This window comes from Dipodomys merriami, unplaced genomic scaffold (genome assembly GCF_024711535.1).
Source record: "Dipodomys merriami isolate MVZ:Mamm:240054 unplaced genomic scaffold, mDipMer1.0.p SCAF_13, whole genome shotgun sequence".
In the NCBI taxonomy this organism is placed as follows: domain Eukaryota; kingdom Metazoa; phylum Chordata; class Mammalia; order Rodentia; family Heteromyidae; genus Dipodomys; species Dipodomys merriami.
Genome location: NW_027202604.1, coordinates 6,625,354 through 6,651,848, shown reverse-complemented (window position 1 = coordinate 6,651,848; position 26,495 = coordinate 6,625,354). Strand labels below are relative to the sequence as shown.

At 38.4% G+C, this 26,495-nt stretch overlaps 1 protein-coding gene across 6 annotated transcripts in view; it reads left to right on the top strand.

The window, feature by feature from the left end:
- Ankrd28 (ankyrin repeat domain 28) overlaps window positions 1-26,495 on the top strand; it is a 167,228-nt gene that overhangs the window by 82,227 nt on the left and 58,506 nt on the right. For 3 of the 6 annotated variants that reach the window (XR_011371146.1, XM_070018614.1, XM_070018615.1), the window contains 2 exons: window positions 3,372-3,450; window positions 22,691-22,761. Coding sequence is in view for 5 of the 6 variants with exons in the window: in XM_070018614.1 (XP_069874715.1) it covers window positions 3,372-3,450; window positions 22,691-22,761 (150 nt within the window). In the remaining variant the exon portion in view is untranslated. The remainder of the gene's footprint in view (window positions 1-3,371; window positions 3,451-22,690; window positions 22,762-26,495) is intronic. The other 3 variants (XM_070018616.1, XM_070018618.1, XM_070018617.1) reach the window with 1 other exon arrangement.

Sequence of the window (26,495 nt, the reverse complement as noted above, 5' to 3'; positions counted from 1 at the left end):
ATGCAGTGGTACATTCCTATCACCCTAGCTGCATGCAGAGCTAAATTTGGGAGTATCACCATAACAGGCCATCCCAGAGAGAACAGTCATTTCCATAGAGCGAGGTAGTTATTGCATGGTTTACTCCTGTGATCCTAGTGACACTGGAAAGCCTGTAGAGTAAGTGGATTGTGGTGAGGCCTTTGCTCCTTTGGAAAGTGAGAGCCTCACTATCTGAAGAATAACCAATGGTTGCCCATGTAATTGTAACACACACACACACACACACACACACACACACACACACACACACACACACACACACACACACACACACACACACACACACACACACACACACACACACACACACACACACACACACACACACACACACACACACACACACACACACGAAAACAGAGCTTGAAGCATCACTTAGCATTTTGTCAGCCAAGCATGAGACCATGAGTTTGAACCCCAGTACTGCTTCCCAGCCTCCCCAAATAATAATAATCCCTGGATGTGACATTACTTTAAAATCTTGCTTATCAAACTGGAGAACACTTGTTTGGGAACAGAAGATTCAGGAAGCAATAATACATTAAATATAGTTTCCCTTCCTGAAGAAAAGAGTTGAGAGAATATGTACTTTATATATATAAAATACTGTACAGAGGGGTTACAATTACATGGGCAAGGTAATGAGTACATTTCTTAGCAAGCATTGTTGCCTCCTCCTTTGTTTCCCCTTTCCATCCCTTCCCCTCTCCCCGCCCCCAGCCCCCCTCCCCACGCCAAAGTTGTAAAGTTCATTTTCAACATAACATCTTGTACATCTCATTGTTGCAATAGGTCCACCTGTATCCCTATTTAAACAATTTGTTTTTTCCCTTCCCCTCCACAAATTATACCAACACAAAATACAGTGAAAAACAGAGGTTATACCATGGGGGAGGGACATACAAAGCAACAAAGAAATCATCTTATAAATATGTTAGAAACAATAGCAAAAAAGAAAAGCGACTTGAGGGGCTGGGAAGGTGGCTCAGTGGTAGAGTGCTTGCCTTGTATGCCTGAGGCCCTGGGTTCAATTCCTCAGCACCACATAAGCAAAAAGAAAAAAGCCAGAAGTGGCGCTGTGGCTCAAGTGGTAGAGCGCTAGCCTTGAGCTGAAGAGCTGAGGGACAGCGCCCAGGCCCAGAGTTCAGGCCCCATAACCGGACACACAAAAAATAAAACAACAACAAAAAAAAAACGATTTGAGTCCTTATCTTGGGGTTCATTTTGCCTAACATCAACTTATCTGACCCTTTCTACTTGTCTCAGACATATACTAGTTATTGCAAATAAGGGAAACTATGGGACCTATGTTTCTTTGGGCCTGGCTTATTTCACTTAATATAATTTTTTCCAAGTCTTTCCATTTCCTAACAAATGGGGCATTGTCATTCTTTCTGATGGAGGCATAGAATTCCATTGTGTATATATACCACATTTTCTTCATTTTCTTGATCCATTCATCTACTGAGGGGCATCTGGGTTGGTTCCATATCTTAGCTATGTAAATCATGCTGCAATAAACATAGTTGCTGGTAGCTTTAGTATGGTCTTGTTTGTGATCATTCAGGTAAATGCCCAAAAGTAGGATTGCTGGGTCATAGGGGAGCTCTATGTGGAGTCTTTTGAGGAACCTTCATACTACTTTCCAAAGTGGTTGAACAAATTTACACTCCCACCAACAGTGCAGTAAGGTTCCCTTCTGTCCACATCCCCTCCAGCATCTGTTGTTATTAGATTTCTTGATTATAGCCATTCTAACTGGGGTGAGGTGGTAATACGTACTTTTTAAATATTAAAACAGACACTGGCTGATTACTTATGGTTCATAACTATAATCCTAGCTACTCTGGAGGCTGAGTTCTGAGGATTGTTGTTCCAAGCCAGCTCAGGCAGGAGAAAGTCCATGAGACTCTAATCTCAAATTAACTACCAGAAAAACTAAAGTGTGTCTGACTTGGTAGAGGCTGATAGCCTTGAGCAAAATAGCTTAGATACAGTGTTCCCCTCCTCAGTGGAGGTGGGGTGGGTGGGAATTGGTTGACTATGAAAACAGAACCAGCAGGAACATAAAGAAAAACCTTAAGATTGTTTGAAAGGATGCTTCCAAATCCTCAGCGACATTTTCCTTAATGCCATTATGAGTACTTCTTTTTTTTTTTTTTTTTTTTTGGGTCCGGTCGTGGGGCCTGAACTCTGGGCCTGGGCGCTGTCCCTCAGCTCTTCAGCTCAAGGCTAGCACTCTACCACTTCAGCCACAGCACCACTTCCGGCTTTTTTCTTCTTGCTTATGTGGTGCTGAGGAATCAAACCCAGGGCCTCAGGCATGCAAGGCAAGCGCTCTACCACTGAGCCACCTTCCCAGCCCCCATTATGAGTACTTCTTGTAAACATTTTTATAAGCAAATCTTTGAGGTTAAGTTTGTGTTTATTTAAGTCTACAGTTGTAAACTGTAAAATTGTAATATACTGACAAAAAGAAAAGACTGGTATGTGAAAGAATCAACATTCATTGTTCAAAGAAAGTAAGAGACTTCCTTTGTCATCTAATTACTCTTTCATACACATTATACATGTTGAGTATCCTTTACCCAAATGCTTGGGAGCAGATTGTTCCAGATTTCAGATTTTGAATATTTACATATGAGATTTCTTGAGTATGACCCCTAAGTCTGACCATGAGATTTATTTTTATTTAATATGTTCTTTTTACACATAGGCTTCCAAAGGTAATTTTACAAGATATTTTAAAATTATTTTTGGGACATGGAGCAAGATTTTTTTTTTTTTTTTTTTTTTTTGTCGGCCGTGGGGCTTGAACTCTGGGCCTGGGCGCTATCCCTCAGCTCTTCAGCTCAAGGCGAGCGCTCTCTCTACCACTTGAGCTACAGCGCCACTTCCGGTTTTCTGGTGGTTTATTGGAGATAGGAGTCTCACGGTCTCTCCTGCCTGGGCTGGCTTTGAACCGCGATCCTCAGATCTCAGCCTCCTGAGTAGCTAGGATTACAGGCGTGAGCCACCGGCGCCTGGCTGAAGCAAGATTTTTTGATAGGGAATTTTCTGCTGTGGTGTCACGTCAGCACTCAAAAGCTTTTCACATTTAGCATATTTCAGATTTTAAAAATAGACATGCTCAACCAAAGCCATTGTTAAGTTCTTCCACCCTCACCTCCCCATACTTGTAGAGGTTTTCATTTACTTGGCAAGAGAATAGTCTGTGTTTTATTAATTGAGTTGTAGAAATAACATTGTAATAACACTTTTTCTTCACTTAGTGTATTAAAATTAGCTTTATTTTAAAAATGATTTTCTATCTTTCCTTGTTATCACAGGACAATGAAAAGAGAACTCCATTACATGCTGCTGCCTATCTTGGAGATGCAGAAATCATTGAACTGCTTATTTTATCTGGTATGGTAATGTGTATACTTTATCACAATATTTCAAGCATAATTGGCTTTTCCTATAAAATTTGGTTCTTAATAATTGTTTTGTAAGCTATATGTTTATTTACTCTAAAATTCTGACCAAATGGCCTATTCTGAGTTTTTAGACTACATTACAGAACAGACAATTGCTTCCCATGTATAGGTCATACTATAATAAACAGGCAGTGAATGCAAATTCTGTTCAAAGCTGGTAGTGCTATGGAAAAGGAGATCAACATAATAGGAGTGAAAGGAGTGAATAAGTGTTACAAAAGACATTACATAGAGAATTAGTAGGAGAGTTACTAGGAGATGATTGCATTTCTTCAAAGGAAGGGGAAAGGATGGCTCAGACCAAGTGCAGCTGTATAGGTGGTAACAGTCTCTACAGACATATTTTTAAGGCAGTGTTGTCAGGATTCATGGCTTTTTAAGGGTCTGTAAAATTGCTTTTAAATAAATTTGCTTTATTTTTAATTCTTTCTAAATTATTCATTCAAGTTTTATGATTTGAATACTAAACATCTCTTTTACTGAGTAGCTCCTGTTATGATCAGAGTGCTCATTGTCCTAAAATAAGCAATCAAACAGACCTTAGAAATATTCTTGTTATTGTCAGGTTAATAATGATTTTCAGGAAAGCTTACACATAGTTAAGTTGATATTGTTTTCTTTTTTCATCACTGGATATTGAAGCTACTGCCTCACTCATGCTAGGCAAGCCTCCACCAATTGAGCCATGCTCCTTGACTCTTTTGTTTCCAGTCTAAATCTCCCTAACTTTGTCCAGACTTGCCTCCAACTTATAATTCTTCTACCTTCACCTCCTGCCATCACCTTGCAAGTAGCTGGGGTAATAGGTGTGCACCTCTACACCTGACTTAATTTTGTATTGCCAGATTGCACAGATATATGCTTAGGGAAATTGGAGTAATATCATTCTTTTGACATTTTGTTAGGCACAGAAGAGCCGAAATTTTCTATGGAGATCTCATCAGATAGTATACTTAAGAATTTTACATTGGGGGCTGGGAAGGTGGCTCAGTGGTAGAGCACTTGCCTTGCATGCCTGAGGCCCTGGTTAGATTTCCTCAGCACCACATAAGCAAAAAGAAAAAAGCCGGAAGTGGCGCTGTGGCTCAAGTTGTAGAGCACTAGCCTTGAGCTGAAGAGCTCAGGGACAGCACACCCAGGCCCAGAGTTCAGGCCCCACGACCAGACCCCCCTCAACCCCCCCCAAAAAAGAATTTTACATTGGAAGTGGCACTGTAGCTCAAGTGGTAGAGCGCTTTCCCTGAGCTGAAGAGCTGAGTGACACCGCCCAGGCCCAGAGTTCAAGCCCCACAACCGACAAAAAAAGAATTTTACATTGTAAATTCATAAAATTTTTCATACCTGGTTTTTATTTCAAATTTCATGATCATATAGAATTAAATATATTTAGATATGGATCCAATTAATTTTGTTAATTTTCTTTATGAATTACTTATTCCCTGACACACTTCCTTAAAGGTCACTTGCTGAAATTTAGTAAAGAACCAAGACAGTTCAAGGACAAAAACTGTTTTTCTTTTTCTTTTTTATCGGTTCTGGGGGTTAAACTCAGGGTCTATACACTGTCCCTGAGCTTTTTGGCTCAAGGCTAGCACTCTACTACTTTGAGACACAGCACCATTTCCTGTTTTCTGGTGGTTAATTGGAGATAAAAGTCTCATGGACTTTCCTGTCCTGGCTGGCTTTGAACCACAATCCTCAGATCTCAGCTTCCTGAGTAGCTAGGATTATAGGTATCAGCCACTAGTTCCTGACTCCTTTTCCTTTTAATTAGGCATCTTTATAATCATTTTAAGTTGATAGCTACAATTTATATATGGAATTTTTGTCACAAACATCATCTAAGGAATTTTCTGTGCTAGAAACTTGCCTCTGAAAAGTATGTTCCTTCCCCCCTCCCCTTTTTGTGCTGGTACCTGGGCTTGAATTCAAGGTCTCAGACAAGAGCTCAATTTTTCTGGCTCATTGTTGGTGCTCTACCACTTGAGCCAACACTTCTACTCTGAGTTTTTTTGACCTTTGCTATCACCTCTTATTCTCAAGTTAATTTATTGGGGGAAGGAATCATAAAGGTAAAACTACAAAATAATATGAACCTATTTTTGGGCCAGCGACATCTCATTTAACAGAAACTAAATTATTATCACTTTAGGGTTGTCTGTTTAAACTCTCTGAGGTCTGACTTGTGACTTTGCCCTGTTATACTCACAGGATTTCTCAGCCATCTTAGTTCTCTGATGTAAGTGGAGGTTTGACTCCAGGTTAAAAGTCTTTACACATATATTACATTTTTGGGGGGGGGGGGTCTGGTCGTGGGGCCTGAACTCTGGGCCTGGACGCTGTCCCTCAGCTCTTCAGCTCAAGGCTAGCGCTCTACCACTTGAGCCATAGTGCCACTTGTGGCTTTTTTCTTATGTGGTGCTGAGGAATCGACCCAGGGCCTCAGGCATGCAAGGCAAGCACTCTACCACTGAGCCACCTTCCCAGCCCAGCACATATATTACATTTTTATAGTTTCTTATTTTTGATGTACAGTGACAGATGACTTGTGGTTGAAAGTTTCTCTACATTTTTTTCCATCAACTTTTTTTTTCTCTACATTTTTTATATTAATAGTTTCTCATTTGTATGAGTTCTCTGATGTTGAGTTTTTCTTCCAGTAAAAGGTTTTTCCATATACATTATACTACAGGGATTCCCACCTGTGTGAGTTCTTTGATGTATAAGGAGGTCTGACTTACTTGAAAGTTTTCCTGATCTTTACATTTATAAGCTTTATAAATTCTCTGATATACTAGGAGGGATGAGATATATTTGAAATTTTATACTTATTTGGGTGTATGGGGGTTTAACTTGTTAAAGAAATATTGTTTTCACAGTTTACCACTTGGGTAAATTCTCTGTATTTTGCAGTTTGATATCTTGCTTTAAAAAACCCACTTTTACCACATATATTATACAGTTTCTCCCATGGTTTCTCTAGTGAATTTAGTTTTGACTTCTGACAAAATGATTTCTCAAGTTCATCACATCAGTAAGGCTTTCACCCCCTCCCCCCACATGCATTCTCTGAGATATTTTGAAAAATGCAATATCTTTGTCTTTGCTTTTTTGTCTGATGTGGGGCTTGAACTCAGGGCCTATGCCTGAGATTTTTTGCTCAAGGCTATTCCTCTACCACTTTAATCCACAGTGCTACTTCCAGTTTTCTGGTGGTTAATTGGAGATAAGAGGCTCACGGACTTTCCTGCCCACGGACTTTCCTGCCCGGGCTGGCTTTGAACTGCAATCCTCAGATTTCAGCCTCCTGAGTAGCTAGGATTACAGGTGTGAGCCACCTGGGCTCATTGGAATGTAATTTCTTAATGAAGGTTGATTTAAAATTACCATTGTGACACATCTCTCCTTCAAGTTCATGTTTAGTGAGTATAGATGTTGTACAGAACATTTTATCACATATTCAAAAACTTTCTCCCTCCTTTTCTTTTTGGGCAATAAAAGATACCTTATCAAAGGCTTTTTCATATTCACTGACTTCATTGTGGAGGTATCATAAAATGTCTATGGGTCCACAAGCTTTTTCATACTGACGACTTTTTCCTGTCCACAGTAGTGAATTCGTGGTTGCTCACTTTGAATCTTCTTACTAAACTAAACTAAAAGGCTCAAATTGTCTGAGGAGGGCTTCCTGGTTACATTGAAGCTTAAAAGGTTTCTCTCCAGCCTGCATCTCATAAAGCTCACAAAGGTAAAGCACATTGTGCTATCCATTAAATCCCTTGGGACTCATTCCTTGAGATTTAATTTTCTGTGGCTTGAACTCCCGTTAAATATTTTTCCAAACTTAACCAACCCTTTCTTTAGTTGATAAGCTGCTATTGATAATTATAAGGTGCCACCAATGTCTCCTAATTTTCATTCAAGTCAATATTCTGGACACCTTGAATTTTGTTAGGCACAGTAAGATGCTCAGAATGTCTGAGGGCCTTCGAGTTGGATTAAGACTATCAAGTTCCTCTCCAGCTTTCATCTCACCAGACTCAGTAGAGAGATGTATCTTCTGCCATACATTAAGTGCCTTGGGCTTCATTTCTGATGACTTTTTATTCTTTAAGATACACTGCAAGCATGATTTGGGCTCACTTTAAATATGTTTCTGAATCTAACTTTTTCACTTGATGTGCTGTTACCATAAACTTCTCTCTGATTTTCATGACTGGTCTCATTCAGGTCATTCTCTTTTTGGACATCTGGGTAGCTCCAGTTTGCTGCTGCTTCTACTATCATGGCCCACAACTTTGCTACAACCTGAAGATCATGTCAGGTTTGATAACACAATGACCCAAGGACACCAGGCCTTCTGTACTGTAGAACTCCAGCATCACATCCCTGTAGAGTTTCTCTGAGCATCATCTAAGTTCTCTATTCCTCCCAAGTGAAATCCACAGACACATCCTCAAATGACACAAGCCCCATATCTGGTTCCGAGTTTCCCGGTGTATTGAGAACTGATAGGCAACCAATCAAACATGAGTAACTCACACATATCTACAACAGTCTCAAGATGACAAGCTTCACTCTAGCATCTTACTAGTTAGAGATAGGGGTCTCACAGATTTGTCTGCCTGGGGCTGGCTTCGAACTGTAGTCCTTAAATCTCATACTCCTTAGGATTTTGGATTGCAGAAATAAGCTACCACCACCAAACTTGTTGTACTGGTTTTGTTTTTTGTTTTTTCATTTTTGGTGCCAGTACTGGGACTTAAACTCAGGGTCTAGACACTGTCACTTAGCTTTTTGACTCAAGGTTGGCACTTCACCCCTTGAGCCACAGCTCCACTCCGGTGAATTTTACAACCTGGCTGGCTTAAAACCTTGATTCTTAGATTTCAGCTTCCTGAGTATATTATATAAGGTAAGAACCACCAATGCCAGATCTTTACCATTTTCATTGAGAATATCTTTCTTTGCAAAGGAACAACTTGTAAGTTGCTGTTGTTTTCAGAATAAAAAAATTGTTTTACATTGGCCTAAAGGCTGTATTAACAACATTTCTTAACCCCAAATTTCTTCTCCTCTTTACCTTTTTTGTGGTTCTGTCTGACCTGCTGGTCGCCTTCCCTACACTTCTTAGCCTTAGACTTCCTTTGTCAGAAAGCCACATGACTGACTTCACTTCCTCACCTTGTGTTTTTGCTAAAATGACACCTTGTTAAGTTCTCTGACTATTTCTACCAGCTTTACTATGCTTGTGTTTTTTCTCCTGATGCTTTTTCATCATTGCCATTCTTTCCCTGCTAAAATGTAAACATCAAGATGGCAGAGAATTGTTCTACCTCCCTGGTATTCACAGTACTAAAATAATAGTACTAATAAATATTAAAGTAATAAAAATAATAGAATAGTACTAGTACAGGGCTAAATATGTAATAGACGCCAAATTAATGCAAGTATCTCTGTATGCACAAGAGGACTGCTTCCTAAGACACTTTGAATTCCTGCTGTTCAGGATCTTCAGCTGTTCAAGTCCCCTATGTACATATGTTTACATATAACCTAATAATAGCCTCTCGTGTACTTGAAATAATCCCTATAATTCTAAAAACCTAATACAGTGTAAAAGTTAAGTAAATAGCCATTATACAGTACTTTGTAAGGAATGATGGGTTTTGTGTGTACAAACAGATGCAAACATTAAATATTTTTAATATTAAAATGTTAGCTAAATCTGCAAATAGGAAACCTGCCATATTGTGGCTCAGCAATATCTTCTTGAATGTATGACTATACAGCTTTAGCTTCTCTCTCTTTCAGAAGTTTGTTTAAATATCAGTCTCAGTTTCACAAATCTTTATTGAAAATCAGAGTGGAAGAAATGGAGTAGTAGAGTAAGAGTATAGGACTGAAGGAGCCTCATAATTGGACGGGAGAAAGCAAATGATTTGGGTTTTCTCATTTTTTTAATTTTTTATATAAAACTACGACTCATTTTCTTCCCTAGACTTGCTTTCTTGTCAGAGTTGCCAGTTGGGTTCTGATTAAGAAAACAAAAACATTGTATTTCACACATGAAATTTTCTATCAATTTAGATTTTTAACAAATAAAAGTGAGATTTTTCTCTTTTTTGTTATAGAGACAAGCTTATTTACCTGTAATTGTACTTGAGAACAGAAATCTCCAGTCATTTAACATACCTACGTCAGCTACCTACTTTACATTTGACTATAAAAAATTAGAAGTAGCCAGGCGCCAGTGGCTCACACCTGTAAACCTAGCTACTCAGGAGGCTGAGATCTGAGGATCGCGGTTCAAAGCCAGCCAGGGCAGTAAAGTCTGTGAGGCTCTTATCTCCAATAAAACACTAGAAAACCGGAAGTGGTGCTGTGGCTCAAGCAGTAGAGCACTTGCCTTGAGCTGAAGAGCACAAGGACAATGTCTAAGCCCAGAGTTCAAGTCCCATGACCAACAACAACAACAAAAAATTAGAAGTGTGGGTAGTATAAATTACGATGCTATAACTAAAAAAACACATTGTATTTCATCAGTATAAAAAATGTAAAATCTATCAATAATATCTATATTGATTACTTAATATTTGAATACATTGGCTAAATATGCTATTCATGTTATTCTTTATTCTTTTTATACCGTGACTAGTAGCAAATTTAAAATTTCTCAGATAATAAATACATAAAATGACCCCAAAAAACCTATCACTTGAGTTTGATACTTATAAGTTCAAAAATAAACTAGGCTTTCCCTTACCATAAGAAACACTATATATATGGTACAAAGAGCACAGGGTCTCTAGCCAGATAGATTACAAGAATAGCAAGGGGGAAAAAGATTGAATATTCTTTTTTTTAATTTTTTATTTTTATTGTTACTATAAAGGTGATGTATAGAGCCACACACCGTCAACTCATACCTAATAATCCTACCACTCAGGAGACTAAGATCTGAGGATAGCAGTTCAAAGCCAGCCCAAGCATCAAAGTCTCCATGAGATTCTTGTCTCCAGTTAACCACCAGAAAACTGGAAGTGGCTTTGTCACTCAAAGTGGTAGAGCACTAGTCTTGAGGAAATGCACTCAAGGATAGCACCCAGGCCCTGAGTTAAAGCCCCATGACTGACCCTCCCCCCCCCAAAAAAAAAAAGTGATGTACAGAATAGTTACAATTACACAAGTCATTGTTACCTTCATTGCATATTCTTAGTCCTAAAATCTGAAATTTGAATGCTCCAAAACGAAGCTTTTGAAAAAATTTAGGCTAGGGATTATGTCACATGCCTGTAAGCTAAGCTACATGGGAGGTAGAGGTAGGAGGATCATGATTCAAGGTCGGTCCCTGGCAAAAGTAAAAATATCCTGCTAGGATACAGAACCAACCCACAAATCCCTCAGTAGATGGATGGATTAAGAAACTGTGACACTGACACACACACATACACACATGCACACACTGGAATTCTATGCCTCCATCAGAAAGAATGACACTGCCCCATTTGTTAGGAAATGGAAAGACTTGGGAAAAATTATATTAAGTGAAGTAAATAGACCCAAAGAAATATAGGTCCCATGGTTTTCCTTATTTGCAATAACTAGTATATATCTAGGATAATCTTACCAGACAAGCCGAAAGGCCACGAGCTATGTACATAAGACCATAGAAGATGATGCTAATATGACCATAGAAGATGATGCTAAGCTAAATGAACCCCATGATAGGGACATGAGAGGTTTTTTTCTTTGTATGTAATTTTTTTGTTTCTTTTATATGTTCTTACCCCTATGGTATAACCCCTGCTGTCACTGTATTTGATTCTGGTGCCCTGTATCTAGTATATACATTTTTTTAATTTGGGGAGGAGAAGGGAAATAAAATGCTGAAACAAGTATACAGGTTGACCCATTGTAACAATGAGATGTACAAGACAAGACACTATGTTGAAAATGAACTTTACAATTTGGCAGGGGGTGGGAGTTGGGGAAGTGAGGAGGGAAGGGATAGTAGGGGAAAAACAAAGGAGGGGGTAACCATGCTCAATAGGAAGTGTACTCATTACCTTATTGATGTAACTGTAAACCCTCTATACAGTGTCTTTACAGTAAAAAAAATGTTTAAAAATAATAATAAACTCCAAAAAAGGGGGGAAAATCCTATCTGAAAAATAAAATCAAAAAGGGCTGGGAGTCTGAGAATCACAGCTTGAAGCCAGCTTGGGCAGAAAAGTCTGTGAGACTATTCTCTTGAATTAACCTCTCAAAAACCGGAAGTGGAGTTATGACTCAAAACAGTCGTTCACTAGCCTTGAGCAAAAGAGCTGAGGAACAGCACCCAGGCCTAGAGTTCAAGCCCAACAACAAACCAAAAAATAAAAGGTGGTGGGGCAGTTTGGAGCATGGTTCAAGTATTAATTACCTCAGTGCTTCACAATATAAAAAGTTTTTTTCAGATTAGAAATGCTCAGCCTATAAAGTCTCTGCAAATATTCATAATTTAAAATACTTTTGGTTCCAATCATTGATGCTCAGCCTACCTATACAAACAAGTTTAATCTGAAGTTTTAATAGTATAGCAGTCTATTCTTAGTTGTGGAGGTTATATTCTGAGAGCCTTTAGTGAATGCCTGAAACAACAAATAGTGCTGAGCTCTACATCTGTGAATGTCTCTCTTTTCCATCATTGTAGCAAATACCTGAGAGAAACAAAGGTAGTAATTACTTATTGTGACTCATAAAGTCCTTGACTCTGTTGATTCTGTGCCTGTAATATTGTAACAGTTGGAGCACATGCAGGTTTCCTCTATTGATATACTATAAGTATTTGGGGTGGCATGGCAGCCCTTTGGGTTAGTAGTAGACTTTTAGGCAGTGATCTACTAGTGATGGTCTGTTATACTTCTTCATCTTTACCCTTGTCAAAAATAAGGAAGTTGTTTGCCTGTCCCTTTATTGGCTATCTCACTTTGTTTTCTTCCATGGTGAGTTTACTAGATAGTCCGTGGTGATCCAAAAAATTACCAGGGACTTAAGAGCACATAGACATATACATGAATGTGCCCTTCTATGAAGAAACTTCACTTAATTCTGTTGTTCCTCATTTTGATTGGTAGCAAATCTTTGTATTTTGGGTGTGACTTGTTGAATTTAAGATGACATCCGTCTTGTTTTATATTTTGATGAATTGTCTTAGCAACTCCTTTTATCTATATATGGTGCAACCTCAAGAATTGTGGACAGAGGAGTAATGTTTTTCACATGGTGCATGTAATCAAATAAGTGAATTACTTATTCTCATAGAATCTATAGTTAAGATAGTACCTACTTCAAATTAACAATTGTTATTGAATGGGCTAAAATAATAGCAAGCAATGAGTACTCTGTGTCAACTACTATGCTAAAATTAGTCTTTAATCCTCAACTTTGAAAGTATTGTAGATAAGAAAACTAGTTACATACCTTTTACTTTGAGCTGAAAGTTGAAGCTTTCAGAAGTATACCATTGTAGATGAAATTGTACTGCTAATAAAAAGTAGAATCAGAAGTTTGACCTAACAACCTCTATGTTAGAATCAATGTTCATTCTGCTATTAACTGAATCTCCCTTTTCTATGTCTATTATACTGTATCTCCACCATAGCTTATCATTTTGTAAAATTTTCATTCACAGACACTGTCATTGAAGATGTTTTAAGGACTAAATTTTCTAGTTTAGAAGCTGTAAATTTAATGCTTTCCTTCAACATTATAGCAGACTTAGATTGCTTCCTGGATGTATTAGGTCACTAAATGACTGACCTATGAATGGCTTTAGTGAAAAATTCACTTGATTGACCTTTTATAAACAGTAATTCTTAATAATGAAACAGGAATCTGATGATTCCTAGCTTCAGGAATTAGACTTAATGTGGTTCCTTGAAAACCTGTAACTGTAGTGTCATAATGTGGCTAGGGATACCTGGTACCACAAACTGGGTATTTAACTTTCTTATAGTTCTGGAGGCTAGAAGTCTGAGATCAAGGTGAGAGCAGTATTGTTTCCTTCTGAAGGCCATTTAGGGAAGGATCTGTCTATGCCTCTTTCCTTGGCTTATAAATTGCTGACTTCTTTGTTTTCACTCTGTCTAGATTTCTTGTTCTTATAAGGACATTAGACATACTAGAATTGAACCCACTCTATGACATTCTTTTAAGTTAATTACCTTAAAAGTAATTAATTTAAAGATCCTATCTCCAAATAAGGCCATAATTTGAGGTGCTGTTGAGTATTAGAACTTCATTATCTGAATTAAGGAGTTTTAATTTCATTCCACTGTAGCTTTGTCCATAATAACACTGTTAACTATAAAATAGCAGCTGTTGTTTTTTTCAGTTTTGTAGATGGACACACAGAACTATTTTTTGCTTGTTCTACTTCCAACCTCAAGACAGAATCAGAAAGTTTTGGCAGTGCTTTTGATAGACAGCAAGGAAAGTGTTGTTTTTAGTTTGGGAACTGGGATGAAGATACTTGACTTTTGTTGGATGTGACTTAAACCCAAAACAGAAAACAATTCTTTGAAAGTACAAGTTTTAGCTGGGTGTCCATCGCTCATGCTTGTAATCCTAGCTACTCAGGAGGCTGAGATCTGAGGATTGTAGTTTAAAGCCAGCCTGTGCAAGAAAGTCCATGAGACTCTTCAAGTAACTACTAAAAAGCTGGAAATGGTGCTGTGGATCAAAGTGGTAGAGCACTAGCCTTGAATACAAAAAAAAACTCCCGACAGTGCCCAGGCAAAAGCTCAAGCCCCAGGATTGGTACCAAAAAAAAAAAGTTAAAAAAAATTATTAGTGAGACTTGTTATAATTCCTTAACATATATGTAAATAGAAATAATCTTAGTACTACCTACTACCCAAGTGCTTAGCCTAGTTCAGAGTCTGTCAAACTTCTGTAAAAGGCTAGGTAGTATTTTTAGATACTATTTGCAAGCTCTGACAACTATGTAAAAGCTACATTCTTTTAATACCTACATGAATAAACACAGCTATGTTCTAATAAAAAAATTTACAAATTTGGAAGCTGGCAGCCTTTGGGCAACAGTTTTGAAGACCCTTGGCACTGATTATAAAAACTACTTTATCTGTGTGGTATTAAAGCAGAGCAAGGTATCCATTCCAGCTATGACAGCTTGTAACATTTATTTCTCTCACCGTTTTTTCAGGGGTGGGAGTTGGAGTATTACTGGTTCTGGGGCTTGAACTCAGAGCCGAGTTCTGTCCCTGAACTTTTTTTTTTTTTTGCTCAAGACAACACTCTACCACTTAAACTTTGGCTCTGTTTTGGTTTTCTTGGTGGTTAATGGAGGAGACAAGAGTCTTGCCTGAGCTGGCTTAGGACCATAATCCTCAGATCTCAGCCTTCTGAGTAGCTAGGAGTGCAGGTGTTAACCACCAGCACCCATCCTTCTCTCACTTCTGAAGTCTGGGTTCATAATAACCAGTAAACTTGGTAATTGGGCAGTATGAAATTTACTGGGTGCCAGTGGTTCACACCTATAATCTTAGCTATTCGGGAGATCTGAGATCATAGCTCAAAGTTAGCTGAGGCAAATCCAAAAGATTCCAGTTAATCAGCAAAAAGCTAGAAATGGAGTTGTGGCTCAAGTGTCAGAGTGCCAGCTTTGAGCAAAAAAGCGAAGTGAAAGGACATAGCTTTGAGTTCAAGTCCCAGCACCGGCACCAAAAATTAAAATAAGAAGGGAAGGGCTGGGAATGTAGCTTAGTGGTAGAGTACTTGCCTAGCATGAAGCCCTGGGTTCAATTCCTCAGTACCACATAAAGAAAAAAAGCCAGATGTGACACTGTGGCTCAAGTGGTAGAGTTCTAGCCTTGAGCAAAAGAAGCTCAGGGACAGTGCCCAGGCCTTGAGTTCAAGACCCAGGACTGGCCAAAAAAAGGGGGAGGGGATTTTTATTCTGCGAACTTGAAAAGAAGATAGAATGATAATGAATCTGTTTTGGGCAGTACTTGGTGACTGAATAGGGACAGAAGGAATAATTAGCTGTCTTTAAGAATGAGACCTGAAGTTAACAGAATATCCTAATAGGAGTTAATAGAATACCCTAATAGGGGTTTCTGACTATAGAAATCTCTTCACATAAATGGTTTCTATTTAAACCACCGTAGGAGGCAGGACAGGCAGGACACGATTAACAAAATGAATGTCTAGGCTTCAAGTGCAGACGTCTCTAAAAGTTGCAATGCTGTGTGAAACCCAAAATAGAATGAGTAAATCCTTTTTATTCTTTTTTTAAATTACTTTATTGCTATCATCCAGCTGCTAGATATTCTAGAGATTTCATGTCAAGTAACTTTTTCTTAAAACAACAACAATAACAAACAAACAACTCCCCAAAAGTGCTGTTAACCATGCCTGGAATTCCACTACTTGGGAGGAAGAGGTGAGAAGATCTCCAGATTGAGGCTAGCCTGGACTTATATAGCAAAACCTACCCCCAAACAAAAACCACCACCAAAACAAAATAAAAAGCCATTGTTTCATAGTATACTTTTGTATGAGTGGATTATTCAATGTAATGTTGGGTGAGATGAAGCTGATAAGATGAAATTTTCTGCATAACTTAACCATGGGGACAGACTTATTTAAGGTGATTCTGCAGTTGTTTTTCATTTAATAAAATGTTATTTCATTTAATAAATTACATCTCCAACCTAGAAAGGTTAATGTCAAATTTAGATATTTATGGGTAAGAAAAGGCTTTGGTTACTTTGTTAAGGAAAAGGTTTAGTTGATACACATGAACTTTGGGTGGAGAAAGTATGTAGGATGTTATTGATTTATAATAGTTATCAGTAATATTCTTAAATACTCCCTACTTGATAGTAAGGACTAAATTCAAGGCCTCATGCTTCCTAGATTAGCACTCTACTGTCTATCTCTTTTGCTTTTTTTTTTTTTCCCCTTCCCTGTTATGGAGCTTAACCTCAGGGACTGGGTGCTGTCTCTGAGCTTTTTTGCTCAAGGCTAGCACCACTTTGAGCCACAACTGTACTTCCAGCTTTTTCAGTGATTATTTGGAGATAAGATTCTCACAGACTTTCCTGCCCATGCTAGCTTTGAACTGTGATCTTCACATCTGAGTAAGGTAATGAGTACATTTCCTATGGAGCATTATTACCCCCTCCTTTCTTTTTCCCCTATTATCCTTTCTCTCCCCACTTTCCCAGCTCCACCTACACACACACACACACACACACACACACACACACACACACACACACACACACACACACACACACACACACACACACACACACACACACACACACACACACACACACACACACACACACACACACACACACACACACACACACACACACGTTGTAAAGTTCATTTTCAACATAGTGTCTTGTACATCTCATTGTTACAGTGGGTCAACCTGTATCCTTGTTTTTCAGCATTTTGTTATTTCCTTCCCCTCCTCAAATTAGAAAAATGTATGTACTAGATGCAGGGCAGCAGAATCAAATACAGTGACAACAGGGATTATACCATAGGGGGAAGAAAGTACAAAAGAAACAAAATCACATAGTACATTAAAAATAACAGCAACAAAGCATATTATTTTTATAGCAATTACTTGTGTCCTCACAGAGCCTTAAAAAAATCATTATCTTTAAGTAGTTATACAAAGAAGATGCCATTTAACAAAGCATTTTTGTGAATACAACGCATTTTGATCAGTGTCACCCCTTTCAACATTCTCATCCCCCTGTTACCCACCCATTCCTTCACTTTTCTAAATTTTGTGGTATGTGCAATGAATTTTTTTTTTTTGTCGGTCATGTCGGTCACGGGGCTTGAACTCTGGGCCTGAGCGTTGTCCCACAGCCCTTCAGTTCAACCTAGCGCTCTACCACTTGACCTATAGCGCCACTTCCGGTTTTCTGGTGGTTTATTGGAGATAAGAGTTTCACAGACTTTCTTGCCTGGATTGGCTTTGAACCGTTAGTCTCACATCTCAGCCTCTTGAGTAGCTAGGATTACAGGTGTGAGCCCACAGCTCCCGGTTTGTGCAATGAATTCTTTCTTTTTTTTTTTTTTTGGAGGGGGGGTCCAGTCATGGGGCTTGAACTCCAGGCCTGGGCACTGTCCCTCAGCTCTTCAGCTCAAGGCTAGCGCTCTACCACTTGAGCCATACCACCACTTCCGGCTTTTTTCTTTTTGCTTATGTGGTGCTGAGGAATCGAACCCAGGGCCTCATGCATGCAAGGCAAGTGCTCTACCACTTAGCCAACTTCCCAGCCCATTGTGCAATGAATTCTTGACTGCATTCTCCCTACTTCTCCCTTGATGTGTCTACCCTCCTCCCCTGGATCTCATCCCCCTCCTCTTGCATGTACCCATTTCTCTGTGCTGATTTTGTTGGACTTTGACCTAGTCTTCTTAAAGCATTATACGTTTGAGCTCTCCATAGAGTCTATTATACTTCATTCATTTGTAACACTTGCATACTACCCAACGTGTTTTCTTACAGATTTATAGGTGCATTCTCTTTACCACAAATGAGGGAAACTGCTACCTTTGTTTCTCTGAGTCTGGCTTACTTCACTTAATACAATGTTTTCCAAGTCTTTTCATTTTTTCACAAATGCATAGTATTATTCTGCTGGATGAGTAAAATTACATTATGTACATGTAACACATTTTCTTGATCCATTTGTCCATTGAGGGACATCTAGGCTGATTCTGTATCTTGGCTATGTTGAATAATGCTGTAGTGCACATGGTTGTGCTAGCGGCTTTACTGTAACCTTGTTCTATTGAATAAGTGCCCAGGAGTAGAATTACTGTGTCTGAGTCAGGAAAACAGGCCCATCACAAGTACAAAATTGAATTGGCAATAAAAGACCTCCCTTCCAAGAAAAGGCTTCCCAGCCAAATTCTGTAAGACCTTTAGAGGAAAACTAATACCAGTGGTCCTCAAACTCTTCAATTAAATAGAAAGTGAGGGATTACCACCACATTTATCCCAAAACCAGAGAAGGACACATCAAGAAAAGAGAATTACAGACTTATCTCCTTAATGAATATAGATGCAAAACTTCTCAGCAAAATATTGGTCAACTGAATCCAACAACTAATAAAAGAAATCATGGTATGGTTAAACAGGATTTATCCCAGGAATGAAAAGCTGGGGAGTTTCTTTTGTTTGTTTTCTTGTTTTTTGTTTTTGCCACTTCTGGGGTTTGATCCCAGGGCTTGGGCACTGTCCCTGAGCTGTTTTTGCTCAAGGATAGTGCTCTACCACTTGGCCTATACCTTCACTTCCTTGGGGTGGGTGTGGGGGGGGGGCGGAATTGGGAGGGGCTGATGATTTTATTCATAAGAATCTTAAATCCTTTCCTGCCCAGACTGGCTTTGAACTATGATTTTCAGATCTCAGTCTCCTGAGTAGCTAGGATTAAAGGCATGAGCCACTGGTGCCCAGTGTAAAGCTGGTTTAACATACGTAAATCAATAAATGTAATATAACACATTAACAAAAACAAGGACAAGAACTAACACGATCATCTCAGTAAATAGAGAAAAAGCTGTTGACAAGATCCAACACTCCTTTATGATAAAAGCTCTGGAAAATCTGGGAATATATGGAACATTCCTCAGTATAACAAAGACTTATATATATGACAAACCAACAGCCAACTTTATACTTAATGGTGAAAATCTAAAACCATTTTCCCTAAAATTAGGAATGAGACAAGGATGTCCACTCTGCTCATCTTCATCATAGTGCTGGAATTCATAGCAAGAGCAATAAGGCAAGAGAAAAACATAAAGGTGATCCAAATAGGGAGGTAAGAAGCAAAACACTCCCTTTTTGCAGATGACTTGATTCTGTACATAAAGGACCCTATAGACTCCTCTCCCAAGCAACTAGAGCTAATTTAAGACTGGCAAAGTAACAAGGTATAAAATCAACCCATAAAACTGTTAGCTTTTCTATATGCCAACAATGAAAAGGAGACTGAAATCAGGAAAGCCCAAACGATGACAACAAAAAATGATTTGGAGGGCTGGGAAGGTGGCTCAGTGGTAGAGCGCTTGTCTTGCATGCCTGAGGCCATGGGTTCAATTCCTCAGCACCACATAAGCAAAAGGCCGGAAGTGGTGCTGTGGCTCAAGTGGTAGAGTACTAGCCTTAGAGCTGAAGAGCTGAGGGACAGTGCCCAGGCCCACAGTTCAGGCCTATGACCGGACCCCACAAAAAAAAAAAAAATGATTTGGAGTGGCCTCAAAACTGTTTTTTAAACAACCATATTCTATTTTTTTCAATTAATATTTTAGAACAGACTTTTGAAAGGCCCTTATGAGACCTCATTCTTTACCTTTGTTAATTAGGATAGTTTCTTCTAGGTGTCTATCCATACTCCTCTGTGTAATAGATACATAAGTATAAAAATGTAGGAAAGGGCATAGGTATTAGAACCATTCCATTCCTTAAATAAGAGAATGATCCTAGTTTCTGTATTGGTCTTTACTTTTTCTAGAGATTCAGCCTTCCAAAAAGTGAGAGGTTAACATCTTTCTACTATCTACATTTTGCCTTGTACCTAAAACTTTAAAATAATCAGGCTGTTATAACTAGGCTTTTTCTTCACCATGCCTAGCAGGTAGTTGCCAGACATTTATTACATGAGTATGTATTTGTCTGTGGTGTGGCTCATGAGACATTGAATAAGATCCTAACAACAAAAAATAAAATTTAAGGGATGGGAACTGGGGCTTAGTTGGCAGAGTGCTTGCCTAGCATGCACAAAGCCAGAAAACAGAAAAAAAAAAAAAAAAAAAAAGGAAACAGAAAAAGCCAGAAGTGGCTCTGTGGCTTAAGTGGTAGAGAGCTAGCCTTGAGCAAAAAGAAGCTTGGGGATGGTGCTCAGGCTCTGGTTCAAGCCCCAGGACTGTCAAAAGTAAAATAAAATTTTAAGCCAAGTTCCAGTGACTCACATTGTAGTCCTAGCTACTTGAAAGGTAGATATTGACTGGGAAGATCATGGTTTGAATCCAGTTCAAGCAAAAGGTTAGTGAGATTCCATTCCAACCAGTAAATGGGACAGTGGTGCACACCTGTCATCCTAGTTGTATGGGAGGCTAGGAGGCTAAGATGAGGTGTTAGGCTAGCCCCAGCAAAAATGTTTAAAAAAACCTATTAACAGAAAAGGCTGGATGTTGCAGGGTAGACCTGTCTTCCCAGTGCTGTCTAGCTAAGCAATGAGTTTAAAGCTTACCGAGTTCAAACCCTACTACAACCCCCCCCCCCCAAAAAAATGTAGAGCTGGGTATTAGTTGGTACACAGCTTATAATGAGGTCAATTTGTAATATATAACAAGACCCTGTCTTGGTGGCGGGGGCGGGGGGGGGAGGGGGGGGTGATAAGTAAATACTTCTCTGGCTGGTTCTTTTTGGCCGGGCCCTTTCCTTCTCTTTATTCCGAGTTGTTGAAAGTGTTACCATTCACTCTTATTTTTTCAGTGTTCTCACTGTCATTGTCACAAGAACTCAACTACTCAGAATTTTAACTGCTTCATTTGTAGACATTTTACTTTATTTTTTCATATTCAAAGTTTTTAAATGTGTTCCGGATATATTGTTCTTTGTGTACTATATTTTATGTTGATCTTTGCACTGAGTTTTTATAAAAAGAGATATATAAGACGATTTATAGGACAGGACCTGTCCACCAAATTCAAGAGCCAGAACTGGTTTCTTCTTTATTTAATAACAGAATGATCCTGTTTTGTGCCATTTCTATTTCCTTGATTTCTACCCTGATTATGTAATACATTTCTTGTGTTACTAAGTGTATTTGCATTTAGTTATTTTAAGATTTTTTTTATCTGTCAAGTTTTTATCTTTTGCTGGTACTAGGGTATAAACTTCAGGCCTCAGGCTGGCTCAGCTTGCTTATTCAGCTGGTGCTTTAGCACTTGCACCACAAATCCAGCCCAGCTTTTTACTGGTTCTTTTAGAGATAAGAATCTTGCAAACTTTCCTTTGCCTACTAGTTTTGTGATTCTTGTTTGAATTTCAGCCTCCAGAGTAACTGGAATTAAAAGCCACTGGCTACTGAACCACCAACATTCAGTGATAATGATTTTGAAGTAATTACATATACTTGAATTTTAAAAGTTCCTTCTTTAAATCTTGAATGTAACCAAGAAAGATATGTAGGTTCATCCATTTCTCACCATTTATCCTAAGTTGATACCATTGTGTCCGTTTTCTATAACTCTATAGTACTAAAGTGTTTTTAATTATAGCTATAGAACTATTTTGGCATTATATTGCTTCATTGCATGCTCACTCATTAATAAAGAAATATCTGTCAGGAGACTGAGATCTAATGATCTCAGTTAAAAGCCACCCCCAGGCAGAAAAGTTCATGACACTCTTACCTCCACTAAAAATCTGTAGATGGAGGGGCTGGGAAGGTGGCTCAGTGGTAGAGCGCTTGCCTTGCATGCATGAGGCCCTGGGTTCGATTCCTTAGCACCACATAAGCAAAAAGAAAAAAGCCGGAAGTGGTGCTGTGGCTCAAGTGGTAGAGCACTAGCCTTGAGCTGAAGAGCTGAGGGACAGCGCCTAGGCCCAGAGTTCAGGCCCCATGACCGGACCCAAAAAAAAAACAAAAAAAAATCTGTAGATGGAGATATTTTGCAAGTTATTGAGTGCCAGCCTTGAACAGGAAAGAAAAGAAAAATTACAGGCACCAAAAGAAAAATGTAATAAAGACTTCTAAATAATCTACAATTTATCTTTGAGTAGTTTTGTGTTTACTTAACTATTTTAACCCTTATTATAAAGTGGGGTATGATTTTTACCTTGATTACGCTCTGTATAAAGGTGGCTTTTCTACCTTAAATATAAGGTGATATTTTATAGTTAATAAAAAGAGCTAAATCTTATTGGACAATTACATCAATTTAAAAGGATAATTTTGTTTGATAACTTAAGTGTAATTTATTGGCAAAAAGCATAAAATTATTTTTCAGTTGTTAATCCAATTTGGTCCACATATAAATTAGTACTTCAAAAGATTTATTAAAAATATTTTATGTAAAATATTTCAATTTTATTTTCTTTCTTTTTGTTGCAGGAGCTAGAGTTAATGCCAAAGACAGCAAATGGTTGACACCTTTACACAGAGCAGTTGCATCTTGTAGTGAGGTATGACATTTCTTATAGTAAATTTATTGCATATAAAAAATAAGAGAATAGCTTTTGTGAGTCCAAATTTAAATTCTGTATTTTCAGAAGAAAAAATTCTTGAAATATTTAGATATTTCATTTCAGAATTTGTATAAACAAGGTCATTGTAACTGTCTCATTTCGTCTGAAGAATCTCTTGAAGAGTATGAAGTAAATGACAGTAGAAACCCTTATTTCCATCCCTTTATATGAGAAATTATTCTTACAGTTTTCAGTGAGGCTTTCTCTATTAGTTCTTACTAGCTAACTGTCAAGGTTCTGATGATTGTCATCAAGTCATCATCTTATTTTAAAATAGCATTTTAAAATAGTTGAAAACAAGTTTCAAAAATATTACTTCTTTTAGCAGTTGGATATGTAAAACTTATTTACAGCCCTTTATGTATTTGTTCAACTGGCATTTTTAGAGAACATTCATTATTTGCAAAATATTTTTTATGTCTCATGGTCCTCATGATATCTTTTATTAGTGATAGGTATTTTGAAGCAACTAGAAACCACTTACTGTTAAACAATGATGGATGAAACTCCTGGATTGTCTTTTTCTGTCATTTTGCTGCTTTGTAAAGTACATTATTAGGCATACACCTTTCACCTAACTCTACAAAATAATGGGTTGCTTGCTTGCTTTCTTCCTTTCTTTCTTCCTTTCTTCCTTTCTTTCTTTCTTTCCTTCTTTCTTTCCTTCTTTCTTTCTTTTTTTCTTTCTTTTCTTTCTTTTTCTTTCTTTCTGCAAGGCATGCACTCTACCGCTGAGCTACCTTCCCAGCCCTTTCTTTCTGTATTGGGGCCAGAACTCGGCCTGGGCACTGTCCCTCAGCTCTTCAGCTCAAGGCTAGCACTCTAGCCACAGTGCCCCTTCCAGCTTTTTCTGCTTATGTGGTGCTGAGGAATCAAACCCAGGGCCTCATGCATGCAGGGCAAGCACTCTACCACTGAGCCACCTTCCTAGCCCCAAGGTTTCTTGATTTTTAAAATGGTTTGTTTGCTTAGGGTACTGGTCCTGGAGCTTGATCTCAGAGCCTGGCTTCTGTCTCTGAGCTTCTTTTTGCTCAAGGCTAGCCTTCTCCCACTTGAACCACAGCTCCACTTCCAGCTTTTTGGTAGTTCATTGGAGATCAGAGTCTCACAGACTTTCCTGCCCAGGCAGGCATCAAACTATGATGTCCTTGTGAAAATTTAGAAAATAGACTTCAGTTACTCTGTATAGGTTTTATGTCTCTCACACTATCTCAGCATAATCTAAAACTTATTTCAAATTTGGCCTTTGAAAAGTTCATCTTCTTACATACCCCTCTGGGGTCATGGATGTTTTCTGTTAAAGAAAATAAGGAGTAGGGAGCCAGTGGCTCATACCTATAATCCTAGCTACTCAGAAGGGTGAGATATGAGGATTCCATTCAAAGCTAGCCTGGGCAGGAAGTCGTGAGACCTTTATCTGCAGTTAACCACCAGAAAACCGGAAGTGACAAGTGGCCCTGTGGCTCAAGTGGTAGACCCTAGCCTTGAGCTGAAAAGCTGAGGGACAGCGTCCAGGCCCACAACCAACCAAAAACAAAAAGAAAAGGATTGCTCACTTTGTCTTCATGATGAATCAGTTTTAATAAAAACAAGTGGTGAGATTGATTTAGAAAACCTTGAGTACATTTTCTATCAGTTGTGGTAGATTCAAGGGATATCTCATAGTATAATTCCTTAGAGAGGCAAAATCAAAGTTCAGTAAACTAAGCCATCAGGAAGTAGGTACTCAAAAGGCGGGGGATTAGGAAGGGGAGTCAAGGGGGAAAAGGCTGATGAATGAAGAGAAGAGGAAAGAAATACAAATAAGAATCCAAGGTATATCTTACAAAATTAAGAGTGAAGAAGTGGGGGGAGTGAGGTAAGGGAAGGATGGGCAAGAATGTTGAAAGGGGATACATTGATCAAGATATATTGTATTCAAGCTAAGCACTGGTGGCTCATGCCTGTAATCCTAGCTACTCAGGAGGCTGAGATCTGAGGATCACAGTTCAAAGCTAGCCTGGACAGAAAAGTCCCTGTGAGAGTCTTATTTTCAATTAACCACTCAAAAACTGGAAGTGGAGCTGTGGCACAAAAGTGGTACAGAACTAGCCATGAGCAAAAGAGTTCAGAGACAGTTCCTAGGCCCTGATTTCAAGCCCAACAACTGACAAAAAAAAGATATATTTATATCTGCTTTGTTAAATGGCAACTCCCTTGTACAACTTCTTAAGATTTTTTAAAAGTTAAAAATAACACCAGTGATGATTTAAAAAAAATATGTTTAGTATTGTTTTTCTCCTGTAGAGTTTGTGCAAATATCTGTGCTTTCTTAATAAAACATACACACATTTGTGTGTTCTGCCTTTTCTGCTTGTCTGGCTCTGAACTGCAGTCTTCTAGATCTCAGCTTCCTGGGTAGCTAAATGTTATAGGCATGAACCACCACGGCCATCAGTTGTTTCTGAGGGGTTTTTGTTTTGTTTTTTACCTAGGAATAAGCTGCTGTGAGCATTCATGAAGAGATCTATTTTTATTTCTCTTGAGTATTTACCTAGGTATTTCTCTAGTTATTTACCTAGAGTGGAATTATGAAGGCATAGACCTCCACATATCTTTGATTGACTAACTGACTTCTTTTCCTCCTCCTTTCAGCACCCTGTTAAATCCTTGTGCTCTTTCCCATATATCAGATAGTTGTGATTACTTTTTGTTTTAAAGGCTTAACATGCTTTGATGATTTAGGAGTATTTGGTTACTATTTTTTGATAAACTTGAGAAAAGCAAGCAGTATCCCTTCTCCCTGGCCTTACAGATTATAAAAATCTGCAAGGTCAGTTTTACCAGACTTGAATAGTATGCTTTGTAAACAAGATAATTTGACAGTAGAGTTCTGTTCTGGTCTTTTTTATTTTCATATGTAACTTGTCATTATCTACCAAAGATAGAATTATGTTCAATGTACAGAGAAAAATTTTTGCTAGATTCTATTTGTGATATTGCTTAATGGTGGTGATGTACTAAATTCTTGGGATCCTGCCATTAGTTCAATTTACAACTACGGTGTTGAGAGGTTTTCTTCACTTCTGATAGATATATCACATTGTTCATTAAACTCTTGCCTTAACTCTAGTATTTCAACAAAAGACTGTATATTTCTTTTTATTTTTACATGTCCCATTTTAAAGCAGCAGATCTCCTTAAATATGTTCAACATACAAGTATTTTAGGCCTGTGCTTGCCACGGCAGGTGCTTTACTACTTGAACCACAGCCCCATTCTAATTCCTATATTTTGGATAGGGAGAGTGTTTCAGGATTATACATCTATTTCTGTCTATGAGTAGTTTTTTTTTGTCGTTGTTGTTTTAATTTTTGGTCAGTCGTGGGTCTTGAACTCTGGGCCTGAGTGCTGTCCCTCAGCTCTTGCTCAAGGCTAGGGCTCTACCACTTGAGCCACAGTGCCACTTCTGGTTTTCTGGTAGTTAATTGGAGATAAGAGTCTCACAGACTTTCTTCCCTGGGCTGGCTTTGAACTTTGAATCTCAGATCTCAGCCTCTTGAATAGCTAGGATTACAGGCATGAGCCACTGGCGCCCAGCTTATGAGTAGTTTTTTAATTAAAAATATTTTGTTTTCTTTAATGAATTCCTTTTTTTTCCTTTATATAACCATTTTTGTAAATAACTTCCA